We start from the raw sequence: 15,814 nt of genomic DNA on the forward strand, positions 1-15,814 counted from the left end.
TTTGCCCCCCACCCTCCACCCCTCTTTCCATCTCTTCCAATGATCATTCAATAAAAATATTTTGTTATTTTTGTTTTCATTTTCTGAAAGTTTTATTCACTAATCATTTGATCTAAAGATTTCTGTACAAGAACATTGTGATCCAATTCATAATTTTATCTCACCTGTACAACAAAAGTGATCCATATATTGGCTACATGTAGGCACCATTTTTTTTATTGAGATGGCAGCCTGGCCCCCCACTCAGTGTTATTTAGGGTACGCCTATGCTCGTTCCCTCCCTTTCTAAGCACCCCCTATCGAAGGTCTGCCAAAATTTCTGAACCCCCCCCTTTCGAGGGCTTTTCGCAGGCTTTTTCTGCCTTGGAGAACCCCCTAAATCCGGAACACTTCTCAATGTACCCCCTATCTCATGTGAACTCTCATTCCAACAACAGGTCCGTAATTAATTTTTCAAAATGAAATAATCCTGAATGAGCTTTCAAAACTAGCAGGAATTTGATTCCGGGATTTTATCAATCTTTCTATGTTATTCAAGATATTTTATAACCCCCTTTAAATATTTCTCAGGAGTCCAAAGAGAGAGATAAAAAAACCCCTCCTTTTTAAAGAAATCTCCTGGTGAAAATTCAAATACACCCCCTTTTTTACATTTGCGGGCTGGACTTGTCCTGAGAAAAAGTACCCCTTTACCGGACATTTTGGGAACACGCATGCGGTCCTTCTGACCCAGAGTGGGGGGGGCAGGGATGGCAGCTGCAACACAATTCCCAACCAAAAGTTTTGATATTTTTAAGTGTAAATGGTGTCATAATTTTGAAAGTATACTATATTATGAAACATTGAGGGTTATAAAATCTGACGGATTTATTTGACATAAATTTCAGGTCAACGTAAAAGCCAATTACCAGGCTGTGTTGGGGTATCCACATGATAAAAACTAGTCAGATGAAAAGTTAATCCTTTAAATTTTCAAAGTAAATGGGATGTAATATAACTTCCCATTTTTACAAAATGATTATCAACAATGAAATGGAATATCCTGTCATTGATTTAAGGTCAAAGGTTATTTCAAAACAATAAATTTTGATGGTATTGATATTTTATCATAAATATTTTCTCATACTCAATATGAATTGTATTTAATGGTCATCAGATTATTCAGATGTCACAAATTGCATGACATAGATAACAATTATCAAGTCAATGTCAAGGATCATTTTGAGTCCATAACGTAGGGCGTTGATTGTAAAATATTAGAAATTTGTATCTTAATTCTGAAGTATCTATTTCACTTTCATATGAGTGCAGTTTCAGGTCAAAGAAGAATGATGTTTCATCATAATACCAAAGGTACACCTGTATCAGATTGATTTTTTAAATTGATCTTGTTTAATCATCTGAGCAGGATTTTATTTCACCCAGTCGAGGCCAAAGGTCATTTCAGGTCAATACATGTATACTTTGATAACAATCAATATTTTATCACAATTTCCCAAAGTACATGTATTTGACCAAATATACATTATTTGATTTTTATGCAATAAACAACATTTTCATACAAAGGACAAACACAAAAAAGAAAAAAGGAAATTTATATATATATATTAGGAGTCATTTCTCCAGACATGACATTTATGTATGATAATGATGATGATAATGATGGTTAGCATCATTATTGTTTTATTAAATTTATCTTTTTCATTCATATTTATTATGCATCCTGTAATAATTTTCATTCTTCCTTTATTGTATACCTGTTACACTCAAAGTTTGGATTGTTTTCACGTATTTGTTGGTTCTCGTGTTCGTTTCAGGAAGTTTTGGCGGTGGACGAACATTAACAATCAGCGGATCGGGTTTTGATGAGACGACGACAGAGGTCTATGTCTGTGATAACCTATGCCCTATTACTTCGGTCACCACCTCATCCATCATGTGTGAGGTCCCAGCAAACTACGGTAAGATTAAAGTGAAAGAAATCTATGGTTAGGTTATGATCAAACTGTGTTAAAAACAGTATGCAGAATACAATATGCTATTGTCAATATACAAATAGCAAATAGGCACGAGTGTGATGGTGCGAGATTTCGCATGAGGTGAAAGAAAGATGCTCTATTTAACTAGGCGTTAGCCGAGTTGATCGAGTGTTTCTTTCTTTCACCAAATGCGAAATCTTGCACCATTGCACGAATAAGAATATTCGTTATCTGTGTTGTACAATGCCTCAGAGTTTAGTGAAAATATGAGTTTTTCCCTGCAGTAATCTATGAAAAGGTAGCAAAATTATTTAAAGTAAAAAGCAAGCGTACATGACCTTGGGCAGCATTGCGCATTCAGCCAGCAAGCTATGCGCGTATTTCACCTTCATTTTTTTACTTAGCACAAAGAATTGAATCGTCTTGTGATGTCACCTCCTAAAGCCGTGCTCTTTTGATGGTACGTTGTGTGTGCAATGGACGAATGTTTGACATTCAGTCTCCCCTTTGCTTGCGTATAATTTTTGTATAAAAAATATAATTTTTGAAGTACATGATGTACACTGTACCATCAATTGTGCAGTAAGATTTTGATCAAGTTATGGTAAAATCAACTTTGACATGTCATCAAACTTTGGTAGAATTACGTGTATGATTAGACTTTGGTGGAATCAGTAGGAAAGTATCTCCAGACTATGATCCGGGGGGAGGGGGTACTCGACCAAAAAAGTTGTAGGTTTGTGCCACGGGCGAGACAGAAAAAAAACGGGGGCCTTGGATCAGCTTATTGTAAAAAGAAGGGTCCTCGGAACGGGCTTCGGAACTACAAATGTTTGTGAAAACGGGATCCTAGGAAAGGGTCGCCTGTGTGTGAGTGCATATATGCATCCTTATGGAACGTGCATGCAGCTAGCCCGGCGGCACTGGCGCCGGGTGCGCTAGCGCAGAGGCAATGGTTGGACAGCGCTCTGCTGCCGCTTTTCACCAAAATTGCGGCTAATTGTAGCAGGTCAATGCGACCAAAACGGCGTAACGGAAAATATGCGAAGCTTTGGAGCGAATTTCTTTCTTCTTTTTCCTCGATAAGAAGAAAATGCAATGCTTTGGAGCCGCTTTCCTTGTTCTTTTTCTCAAGACAAAAATGCTATGCCTTGGAACGGAAATTTGAGTGTAAAAATGAGGTCCCCTCCGTGGCACATACCCACTATGCATTATATACTGAGTGCTCCCCCCACCAGTAGTAAAGAACTATTATGGTATCTTACGATCTGTAGAGTGTTTTTCAGATTGCAGTCATCTCAGAAATACCCGACTATTCCCTATCTACAGGTGAAGGGTCAGAGTTGGAGTGCGAGGTCAGGGTCAGTCTCGCAAGTGGCTCACAGGAAAATGCCACCGAGGTGTTCACCTACAAGAGGTCATTGACCCCGACCATCACCTCCGTGGAACCGAAGAGGGGAGGAACGGCAGGGGGTACAATGGTCACCATCGATGGAACAGCTTTCCTGTGAGTACCAGCGGTGACACGACATTTGTTCCTGCGACGAATGCTCCGGGCTTTATTTCGTCTATGATGTAGGCTTAGGCTTAGGGTTGCAATTTGGTTTTATTTTAGGTTTAGGGCAATGGCGTATCCAGGGGGGTGGGCACAGCCTACCAGTGCCCCCCCCTTTAAGAGGCACAATTGAAATGTCAAAATGGCGTTAAAGCACAATTAGTGTGCCTCCCCCCTTGATAGTGAAGACCCTTTCTGGGGGGATTCAAATTTTTCCTTGGGAAATGTGCCCCCCCCCCCTCTCCTTTTGGAAAATCCTGGATCCGCCCCTGGTTTAGGGTGAGGGTTAGGATAGGGTGTTTGTAAAATCCAGGGTTAAAGCTTCTAGCGGAGCAGTTGTCACTGTGACATATGTCATAGAACCATACCAGCCCTAGGATAATTGCAGTGCTCTCATGTCAGCTTCATGTCAAGCGTTCTCTGACTAGTGAACAACAACTAGACAGCCTTGTGATACACTTTACTCCAACTTCGTTCTGAGCCATTCTCTTTTGTCTCTAAACATATTTATCAAACCACTTTTTTTTCTGCGTATCCACTGGATCTCGCAGTTCTCCAGGACTGGAGGAAATCAACAGAAGAAGAAAGAAGCTCTCAATCATCATGAAATTTGGAGGAAAGAGTCTGAATTTTTAACGATTCAGAGCTCTTGTTTACATACATATAGGCCCATATATTCTGAAATCTAGTTTGATTTAAAGATAAATTCCAGTATTGGTAACGATCTCAAAATGACTTTTTACAGAATCTTAAATAATGACCACCCAAGGGTCTGTTTGTATGAATAAAAAATATGTGCCAAAGGATTTTGGAAGAAATTATGTAATTGCTGAGAAATAAGCAAAATAAGCACGGACTCGGTCACTTCCGTCGGGTCTTTATTCCAGCAATAATAATACACTGTCCCACGTGTGCCTTTCTGTGTTGGTTATCTTCAGTGTGAACATTTTTCAGCATAGATTTCAAGATTTCACAAAGTTCAGTTTATGTAACTGTACCAAATCTAGATCCTCGATGATATACTGACAATTAAGCCTGGTTTTACAGACTTTCTCATGAAATCAGCGCTTACTGCAACTACTGGAATTTCTCTTTAAACTCTGGGACAAAGTTGTGGTTATAACTATGGATAGCCGTTTGTGGCAGGTGCATGTCTGAAAACAATACAAGCCCAATAATTTGTCAGCTAAAGTTGTGGTTATAACTATGGATAGCCGTTTGTGGCAGGTGCATGTCTGAAAACAATACAAGCTCAATCATTTGTCAGCTCATTTGACACTAAACTCATTCATAACTTTCTGGGAATAATTACTGAAATAATGCTCTTAATCATTGAAACATGAGGAAAGAGCCAAGTAAAGACAAGCAATATATTTGGCTTACCATAATTTCAACACAGAATTAGAACACGGCCTAAAAAATATGATTTACTTATCTTTAAACATGGTTCCACTGTGCACTAGTGTATTTAATGCAATGCTTAAAGGCCTTACATATATGTACAGTAATAAGATGATAAGATAATATTGCTTATTATTGTGGTAGTATGAATAAAAAATCATTATTATTATTACATTTGTTACTTGTTTATTATCATTCTTAATACAATTACCATTATTCATTATCGTTATTCTCATTATTCTAACAGTGCTGCAGGTAACGTGGTCCTAATTGGAGGAACAGAGTGCGTCATCAGCTCGGAGTCAGAGACTCAGATTACCTGTGTTACAGAAGCTCATCAAAATGAGATGACAGAAGTCAAAGTTTTCATCGAGAATCAAGGAGCAGCACTTGCCCAACCGGTAAGTCATAAGCATTATGTTGGAAGTTCCCAGGGGGTTGTTTCACAATACAAGAGATTTAGTTATGACGTAGATGGTACACAACTTGGAATTTTACTGAAAACATCCTTTCTCTCACTTAGTATCCAGGGGCGGTATTCTGAACATTGTCTTTTCTCCATATTTTATCTTATCTCAGAGATATGACAAAATCGGTATTCTGGTGGATGTCATAACTTTTGTCACAAAAATTGTCATAAATTTTGTCTCTTCTCTTTAGCGCACAGCAAAAATACGCGGCTTTAAATGCGCGTAATCCTTTTATACAAGCAAAAGATATGACAAAAGTTATGACAGGGGGGTAGCAGTCATAAATTTTGTCATATCTTTTAGTACCACATATCCCGATACCCTGCCGACTGAATGTCAAGCAAACAATTATATTATTTAGATTAGATTGTGGTATTAGTTTCACTCATCTTCCATGACAATTTTCAAAATTATTTTTTCATGCTACAGTTAGTTAGGCCCTACATATTTATTCCTCCTTTTTTTCTCTGTTTTCCTTACTTTTATACTTCTCCTCTAAAATTCTTCACAGCTCCCTGTCTCTCTTTGTAATTAAGCGCATCAATATACGCGTAGTTGCGCGATGCCAGCAACTGTTTTGGGGATACGCCCTACCTGCCACGGGGCTTTCCTATTGGCTAGAAGGGCTCCAACTGGGAACTAACGATGATTTTGATTGGCTCGCTTCCGAAAAGATGGGTGGGAACTTTGAGAGATATGACAGGGAAAAGACAATGTTCAGAATACCGATTTGTGACAATCATAGCGGTGTCATATCTCGGAGAGAAATGACAAAATTTATGACAAAAGTTATGACAGAGTTACAGAATACCACCCCAGGTGGGTATTTCATAAAGCTGTTCGTAAGTTAAGAGCGACTTTAAGAACGACTGGTGATCCTTTCTTGTGGTAAATGGTATATACATTGGCGATGGTTACGCGCGTAAGAAAGGTTCACCAGTCGTTCTTAAAGTCGCTCTTATCTTACGAACAGCTTTATGAAACAACCCCCTGGGGCCCGTAACACAAAACTTAGCTATCATCGTAGAACGTTATTTTACAATTGATTGCACTGTAAATCTCTGACGTCATTCTCTTCAAGTGGGGGGGATGACACAATAGATCACCCCCCCCCAAACAATTGGTTTGCCGCTTGGATTTACATCAGTGATTGATTTCATTGACTAAAATGTATAGGGATAGTGATTTTCCGTTTAAAAAAATTGCCTTTTCCGTTTCAGAAAATCTTAAATTCCGTTTCCCCATAGACTTTGTGTAAATAAAAAATAAACGATTCCGTTTACCCATTCAGTAGCAATAACATTACGCTCGCGCTTGTAAAAAATTTGTATCTGCCACTGTACCAACAACGCAGTAGAATCCGCTCAAATCGGATCTACGCTGGTACATAAAATATTTTGACGAACATATGTAACATGAATAAATCCTCACCTTTCACATTTTTTAGCATTATTTTACGCATGAATGAAGTTTTATCAATTTTTGGGTTTTTTGGACATTGTTTTGAGCTGTCAACGATTTCGCTCTATCCGCCATTTTGGATTTCATGATCGTGCTGTTATCTTCAAACGTAGAGGGCAGCAACACACAACCTGCATGTGAATGTTTTCGATACAGCCGATCCACCATACCCCGCCTGCCCGGCCGGGAAGGGCAGAGGGGCGAGGGGTACGATCGAGTATGATTGAGTGAAGAGCAGTCACGATGTGTGGATTGTTGTGATTTTGTAGTGAATTGAGATCGTGTTTTTGAGGTTTTGTGGCCATTTGATATTCATATTTTCTTGAGATTTTGGAGTAATTTTTGTTGCTGTTCTGTGTATTCTGAGGAAAAATATGTTTTCAGTGATTTTCTGTTTGAAATGCCACTTTTCGTTTCAAAAGGCCATTTCCGTGAATTCCGTCCGATCCGATCGCGGACAATCACTGTCCCTAAATGTACAACTAAGCACTAAAATCAACCGTATGATTAATTACTAACCTTTGTGTTACTGGACCCAGGTACATATCCAACAGGATTAGATACAAGAGTTTTGAGGGGGGGGGGGCGATGGAGATCCTAGCTATTTTCCATTTCAGTCCTTTTGAGATACATATATACATATGCGCATGCCAATGCAATAATGTAATATTCTCTTTTTTTATTAAAAAAGGGAGTAGCAGACTTTTTCTATATTGATGTATGGTCATCACGGTTTACTTGGGGTGGAAACGACCCCCCAGAAGAAGGAACGTTCGTTACCATTCCGACCGGGCAGACCATTCTGCTGGACATGGACACGCCAGTGCTGAAAATCTTACTCATAGCAGGTAGGCATGTTTTGATGAACCCAACGGTTCCAAGACAATTTGCTCCGGCGACAGTTGCTCCGCTATGATACCACACAATGATTGAATGACTAAATTCAATCCTGCATTTAACACTATACCCTACCCTAGACCTAACATGTGGAGCGTTGTGGCCCAGTGGATTAGTCTTCAGACTTTGAAACAGAGGGTCGTGGGTTCGAATCCCAGCCATAGCGTAATTTCCTTCGGCAAGAAAGTTAACCACATTGTGCTGCACTGGACCCAGGTGAGGTAAATGGGTACCTGGCAGGAATTTATTCCTTGAAATGCCACCGCACTGTGAAAGGCTGCGGGCTAAAGCCAGGGTAATAATATCCAATTAAGCGCATAGGGAGGCATTTGGCAGTGATATGCGCTATATAAGCATGTTGGTATTATTATTATTATTCTATTTCTGATTACAATGTGGAAAAAATAACACAAAGTATACCAATGATCTGCAACAATAGAATGGCTAGATGGTTCGAATCCCAGCCATAGCGTAATTTCCTTCAGCAAGAAAGTTAACCACATTGTGCTGCACTCAACCCAGGTGAGATGAATGGGTACACGGTAGGAAGAAAATTCCTTGAATGCTTTGAGCACCTTAGCAGCCCAGCGATAGCCGGGGTAATAATAATAGCAGGGCACGCTGGGAGAACAGTTTTCGGAACTGATGCGGCTTCCCTGGGTAAATATACCTATATTATTATTATTATTATCATAACATAAAACCCTTTTGCAACCCTAAGCCTACATCTTGGACAAAATAAATCCAGGAGCAATGGTCGCAAGAGCAAATGTGTCGCCTATCCACCAGGAGCCATCGAGTACATATGCAAGTGGGTGGTTCCATGAAGTTGGGGCACAAATTGTGACAGTTCAGCATAACTCAATAGTAATCATAGTATACGTTTATTGTTTGTAGGCTTTACATTTGTAAAGACCATACATTTTACTGAAAATTCGGGGCCATATAGACTAATTTATTAAGCAAAACAGTGTATAATGCTGTTTAGTGGACATGGTGTCCAAGTAGCATCAGGATATTTCCATTTGGTCCTCAAAGTTAAATTAATGCAATTAGACTGACCAAAACTTGAAACGATAAGCACATTTACTTGTTAAGTCAGTGAGCTAAATATGTCAGATTTCTTATGCATACAGGTACATGTAATTTCAAAAGAAAATTTTAGAATTGTCACGGTGTCCATGTTAGCATTGGGAAATGTCACATTTGGTGGACACCGAGAAGCATGGTGACAGTTTTGAAATTTTCTCTCAACTTCATGGAAAAATCCATGTATGTTGATGTTTTTTCTTTGGGCTTTTCCTCTTCATATCATTTAAATTGTTTCTTCCTCATTAATGTCTTCCTTTTATTTTCCTTTTTTGATTTGAAACTCAAACCTTGTGATTCAAAACTCTTCTTTATCCGCCGAGACACTCTCCCTGTTTCCTTCTTCTTCCTCTCCTCATTCTATTCTTACTTTCTTGTTTTTCTCCCTCCTCCATCTTTTTGCCTTCTCTCTTCTTTTCCTTTTTCTCTTCTACCTTCTTCTCTTTCCTTTCCTCCTTTCTTATCTTTATTTCCCTATTTTTGCTCTAACTCTTCTTGCAGTTGTACATGTAGATGTCCTGAAGACGGACAGTCAACCTGTCCGAAACGTGGAGTCTACTACTCATCATCTCTACTCGCCGACTCAAGCCAGCATCTCCTCATCAGCTCTACTACTCAAGCTGTTCTCACTCAACATTCCTTCTGGTTTACAGTCCTTTTCAGGACTATTTTCAAGAAAGAATACTCTATTCTCAAATCTCCACTTTCTCGCCTATTCACTTCTCCTATCCACTGTTTCTATAACACTCCACATGGTGTACCGTAAACCACATCAGCAATTGTACATGCCACCATGCAAACCTTCAAACAACATCTGATGTAGATGATAGTAAAATGAAAAATTATCCAAAACTATTCATTGTAATAGTAACCTGTGGTTTTGTTATTATATCCTTCATGGTTATGCTTAGGAGGCTCACTGGTATTCGATGAGAAGGACGTTGAATTGAAAGCCGAATATATCATCATCACTGAAGGTGGCCACCTGAGTGTCGGTTCTGAGGAGGAACCATTCCAGCACAAGGCGATCATTACTCTTTATGGCAACGTCCGATCAACCGAACTGCCGTTTTATGGGGCAAAGGTCCTCGCTGTCCGTAATGGCACGCTCGATTTGCATGGTAATATTCACATCCTTTCACAATTTGTACAGTGTTATGTCAGTCGAGCATTGTTTTACATTATTGGAGAAGAAAATTTCATTCATATGCAGATGACACTAATGTGAGATAGCTTGCTCTTGCCCAAAATAAGTAGGAATAAAGATAATGATAGTGTGAATTTGTAGAGTGCATGCTCCGTCCATAGACACAGCTTTAATAGCCCAGCAACAGTCTCTTGTGTAAACATGCTACAAAATTAACAAAATCTGTATTAGCCTAAAATGCCAGGTATGTCCCTTCATTATTCCTCATTCTTATCTGGAGAGTTTGATAAAAAAATCAAATGAATCCTGTTTGTGATGAAATATTCACAGCTCTGGGGGTCAATTCACCATGTTATGTTGTCATCTAGGTCAACCTGTGCCTGTCATGTGGACTCACCTCTCGCAAACCATCGAGCCTAACGACATGGAAATCTCTCTCATGCTGCCTGTTACCTGGAATGTGGGTGATGAGATCGTGATTGCGACCACCGGAGGGCGCCAGGACAGCGGCCAAAGCGAAGTGGTTACCATAACAGGTACGTCCATGGTAGCTCAACAGAAATGTCCATGTTCTGAAATTTTACTTAAAATTTTGAAATGTGCTTTATTAATATACTGTAAATTTTCTAATGTAATGTGTATGTACTTTTTTATATTTGTCAAATAAATTGTTTTAAAGCAATTTTGATATGTTTATGCAATGCAATGCTCCTATAACCTGGGGCTGTTTTCGCAAAGTGTTTGCCGTGCACTATGGTTGTTGATCAAAAAGATAAAAAATGAAAACATGGGTTTGCCTGATTATGAAGGGTTGGTAAGTGAGTACAACTAAACATTAAAAAAAAAAATAATTACCCTTGTTTGGGGGAGGTTGCCTTTGTTATTATCATCATCCAATTACATGCATTTTTCTACTACTACATGTACTTCACAGCTGTTTCCCAGGACAAGATGACCCTGACCATCGATCCTCCCATCATGCACCGGCACATCTCCATCGTTCAGGACATAGAGGGTATTACCCTGGAGACGAGGGCTGAGGTGGGTCTGTTGACGCACAACGTGGTTGTGAGAGGCAACGTCAATGAGGATTGGACGGAGGAGATCGAGGCCTGTGAGCAACCGTTCAACACCGGTAAGGCAGACTTTCACAAACACCAAGGGATATGTTTTACAAAACGCAGCTTTTCTATTAATTCGGAGTAGTGCGTGTCCTCTGAGTATGATTTGACCATTCCGGTGGTGCGTTTGTTTATACAGCACGTCAACTATGCATCTATGCCCTGAGGCTGAGTATACTTTAATGCACCCCTGCAGTTTGAAGCCACCTTGAGATCATTATCCCCCTGATACACATGGTTTTAGGCCTGCATTTGTGCGTCTGCACAACATTTTGCTATGACTATTTTTCAGTCCACTTTCGTTGTATGTGTATCACCTTTCTATAGAAACATTTTGTCCCAAATGTGCGTATTTGTGTTGTCAATCCTCAGTGTGATCATTTTCAGATAAATAATCGCTTATTAACAGATTTAATGATATTTTTACAGAGTTTAGGTTCATGAAAATGAATGAGATCTACATGTAGATCTATGATAGTACGCTGGACAATTAACTCTGATTTTTAAAATTCTAACACCTCTTACTTGCCTTTTCTGCATGACAGGTATGTTTGAGGTACAGAGCTGCTTCCTCGGTCGTTTTGGAGAAGAGACGGCTAGCGATCAGTTTGGTGGTCACATCATGATGTTTGCCAGGGACATGGATGCTGACCTTGTCCATGGACACCTGGAGTATGTAGAGTTGACCCACGTTGGTCAGGCCTTCCGGCTCGGACGATACCCGATTCATTACCACATGAATGGAGATGTGACGGGGTCGTACGTTCGTGGCTGCAGTGTCCATCACACCTTCAACAGAGCAGTCACCATCCATGGCGTACATAATCTACTGGTGGAGCACAACGTCGCTTACAACATCATGGGCCATGCGTACTTCATGGAAGATGGCATAGAAACCAACAACATCATCCAGTATAACCTGGCCGTCTTTGTCCGTTCTAGCAACAGCCTCCTCAATGTGGACGTCACTCCCGCAAGCTTCTGGGTGACCAACCCCGACAACTACGTCCGCCACAATGCTGCAGCTGGCGGGAGCCACTTTGGCTTCTGGTACAACATGCCGGAGCATCCGGGAGGCCCTTCCTTCACCACGGCGGTATGTCCCCGCCACGTCCCTCTCAAAGAGTTCCACAACAACACGGCCCACTCCTTTGGGTGGTATGGACTATGGGTCTTTCCTCGTTACCACCCCAAGGCAACGGGGGCGTGCAGTGCGGGGCCGGAAGACTCAACTCCGGCTGTCTTTGCCAATCTGACTGTTTGGAATACAGAAAGAGGAGCCGAAGTTGTCGATTGCGGAGCTGTCCAGCTTCACAACTTCGTCACCGCAGACACTGAAATGTCAGGATTAGAATACCAGAAGATTACGAGTGTAGGATGGTCTCTAGAAGATGGATCAGAAGGGGCCCTGATCAAAAACAGTGTCGTCATCGGAAGAACGGATGGAATAGCAGGGACTGGGGAAAATGCGTCCTGTACCCAAGGCGGAATTGTGGGCCCTCAGAGCCATTTCTTGACTGTGGACGGTATTAAGTTCATCAATTTTGACCGGGACTCGTGTGCCACGATGAGAGCATGTAGCAAGTGCCGATTTGAGCAAGGAGGATTCACAACGAGGTTTAAAAATGTGGAATATGCCAATGCTGACAATAGAGCAGGTTTCCAGTGGCTCTATGAGGCTGTGTTTGAGGATGAGGACGGCAGCTTGACAGGCACGACTGGTGCTAGTATCACCCCAGTCAACGACAACCTTCCCGATGAGCACTGCACAAAGGATGACCCATCTTACAACTTTGGTAGTGCACCCGGAGCTGTGTGCGATGCCACGATTAAACTCCACCGCTTTTCATTCAACAACCCTCTCCCGCATTCTCTCCTCTACGAGGACGCCATCTTCACCAACGATCATGGATCAGCAAATGTCCACTACCACAAGAAGAGGATCACCCATCCCGAGGGTTGGATGGTGACACTCATAGATGGAGATAGCTACCAAATGACATTCCGTTACAATGAACAACTCACCAACATTTCATACTCGGGACGTTTAGATGCATTCGGCGATGGGGATTACGTGCTTATTTCTCATAATCTCACCCAGGAAGTGGATGTTATTTCCATCCTAGGAGACATCAGGAATTCAACCAATAGTGCATTAAACTATGACGACAATGAGAACGGGGATTACTACCTAGACAAAGAAACAAATGATTTGACATATCTGAGTAAGTAAACATACAGGACTGTACATTTCTCTCTGTAGCTATAAAAGAAATCATAAAATGGAGGTGGGGAGGTGGCGTTTATTGAATGCATGGTTGTGATGAATATTGACGTGCACTTTGCTTTTGATGCAAAATACTGAATCACTATTTGAACTGATTGGTTTTGTTTTGTGCATAGTGCTAATTTATAATGAATCCACAACCTCATCCCTTTCAATCATTAATGTTTCATAATGGCTCATCTTTTTGGTGAAAATGCAAATTATATTGTGGTATTTCAACCAAACTTACATTTACAATAGGCATTGTAAGAATGTAGATTTCATGATAGTAATTGAATGGTATGAGCACATGACTGTAAACTGACGTTATTATGTGATTCCCCATATTGTCATCTCGTGATGATGCAGTTTCCGGGAAGGGCAAGGGATCGCCGGAGGATGTCCGTGTGGCTCTGAACGTGTACCGTTGTTACTTTGAAGCATGCATTGCACCAGTCCCTGAAGCACCCCCTACTGGTCGACCGGATGATACTCTGTACTGGTCTGATCCGCGGGCGTGGGAGAATGTCACCGAAGGATGGGGTGGCCATGGGGGAGGGGTACCCCAAGATGGCGATGATGTGCAGATTTTACCAGGTATGAAGCCCATTTTGTTTTGAGTGTTTGAGTAATTGTAATGCTATCTACATATTTCATCTTGGCTACGTTTTTTTTAATTCTTAGATTATATACTTGCAACGTTCCCTTTTGTCTTAATTGCATATTTCACACAAGTTTTATTCATGATACAAGGGAACATTGTGAGCATACATGTATATTATAAAAATATCAGAGACACGATTGAGCTTTTTAATGATAATAATATTAGAAATTTATATATCTACAATGTTCCCTTACGTAGTTTTATCTGACAGTGACATTGCAAAAGAATTTCAGGATTTTAAGAAAGCCAAAGAAGTGTTTTTATTTGACCACTTTGTTTAAGATCCATCTGATCCGTGCCTTTACAAGTCTATGGTAATTACAGAACTAAGTAATCGAGATTGATCAGTAACCTTCTTGGGAGGTTTTTCTTGATGCAAATGTTTGGTGATTTTCATCGAATGAATTGTTTTGAGCCAATCAGATGCATTGATTTCAGTACCCTGTAACAGATTTTAGTGAATAACACTGACTATGGTACATGTATGTCCCCCCGATCACCTCATCCAGGACTCTATGTCATCGCGAATGACAGCCTCCCGGTCATGAACAAGCTCTTCATCTACGGAGCTTTGGAGCTGAGCGATGGGCGGGACTTCACCCTGAGAGCCACTTACATCCTGATACAGGGAGGCCGTCTGATCATTGGGCACAACGATTCCGCGCCCTTCACGCACAACGTCCGCATCATCCTGGACGGCGACCACAACACCCCGGACTTGCCGCTGACCAGCAACCTGAACCTTGGCTCCAAGGCGCTAGGTAAGTCCTTACCCATCGTCACCACAGAGGGCGCGCATTAATTCTTGATCAGATCAAGATCCGAGGAGTGTTTCGTCAACAATATCCATCCGACAAGTTTTAGATCTGACAACTTTCCTTGCTTCCTTGCTTAGATGCACATTTACTCAGGAAACTGTCAGATGAAATAGGACTTATCGGATAAAAAGTCAGACAGCTCTTTTCATGAAACGCTCCCGTCTTGTACAGAGATTGCTGGCAACAACTGCAGCGAAAAAGCCTGCATTAAATGGCAACCTCCATTTGCAGGAGACTTTGTAGTCATCGATTAATTTGTACAGGAAAATGAAGTACTTCTAAAGCTCAATCTCACTCACTCATAGTGTGTTGTGGGCATGAGTCCTTACTGTATGAAAGGTTGCAATGGTCTAGATATATCATGGTTTGAAGTGAAGTAAGATTAGAATAAAATAAGGGTAAGCCAACAAAAAGTTTGGTAATTTTGTGAGATTCTAACTGCACTTTACATGTAATCTATATGACCTTTTGCAAGATTCGCACAGATCAGACTTTTTAGTCGGTATAAACCTCATTGCTCTTTTTCAGGGGTATTTGGCGCATTGGACATTCATGGGAAAGCTCCGGACGTCACCTGGACACGCCTTGGTGCAACAGTCAATCCCGGAGACAGCTCCATCTCGTTGGAGGAAGATACAAACTGGAAGGTAGGAGACGAGATCGCCGTGGCAACCACTGACTATGAAACTTGGCATACAGAGACCTTTACTATCCAAGAAGTCACCAACGCGAGGACATTTGTCCTCAATTCCACTTTCCAACATCGACATGCAGGTAAGACTTATTCCTTCATATCACTTGGTCATATCCTTCAATTATGGTCTAATGAGAACAACTATGATTGTTTTTTTTTTAAGGTGGTGATGTGAATTGCATTTATTATTAGATTTAGATTTAAATTTTTAGGTTTAGATTTTATTCACTCTGTCGACTCTCTCTCATGGTA

The 15,814-nt window shown here is 40.8% G+C and overlaps 1 protein-coding gene across 3 annotated transcripts in view; it reads left to right on the forward strand.

Moving 5' to 3' along the window:
* The window catches only part of LOC121425662 (fibrocystin-L-like), a 120,103-nt gene that overhangs the window by 61,719 nt on the left and 42,570 nt on the right, over positions 1-15,814 (forward strand). For all 3 annotated transcript variants that reach the window (XM_041621808.1, XM_041621809.1, XM_041621810.1), the window contains exons 32-42: positions 1,818-1,961; positions 3,309-3,486; positions 5,183-5,336; positions 7,558-7,714; positions 9,764-9,973; positions 10,368-10,535; positions 10,934-11,134; positions 11,666-13,345; positions 13,756-13,983; positions 14,560-14,811; positions 15,397-15,642. In XM_041621808.1, coding sequence (XP_041477742.1) covers positions 1,818-1,961; positions 3,309-3,486; positions 5,183-5,336; positions 7,558-7,714; positions 9,764-9,973; positions 10,368-10,535; positions 10,934-11,134; positions 11,666-13,345; positions 13,756-13,983; positions 14,560-14,811; positions 15,397-15,642 — 3,618 coding nt within the window. The remainder of the gene's footprint in view (positions 1-1,817; positions 1,962-3,308; positions 3,487-5,182; positions 5,337-7,557; positions 7,715-9,763; positions 9,974-10,367; positions 10,536-10,933; positions 11,135-11,665; positions 13,346-13,755; positions 13,984-14,559; positions 14,812-15,396; positions 15,643-15,814) is intronic.

Source organism: Lytechinus variegatus, chromosome 12, assembly GCF_018143015.1.
Source record: "Lytechinus variegatus isolate NC3 chromosome 12, Lvar_3.0, whole genome shotgun sequence".
Classification (NCBI taxonomy): Eukaryota; Metazoa; Echinodermata; class Echinoidea; order Temnopleuroida; family Toxopneustidae; genus Lytechinus; species Lytechinus variegatus.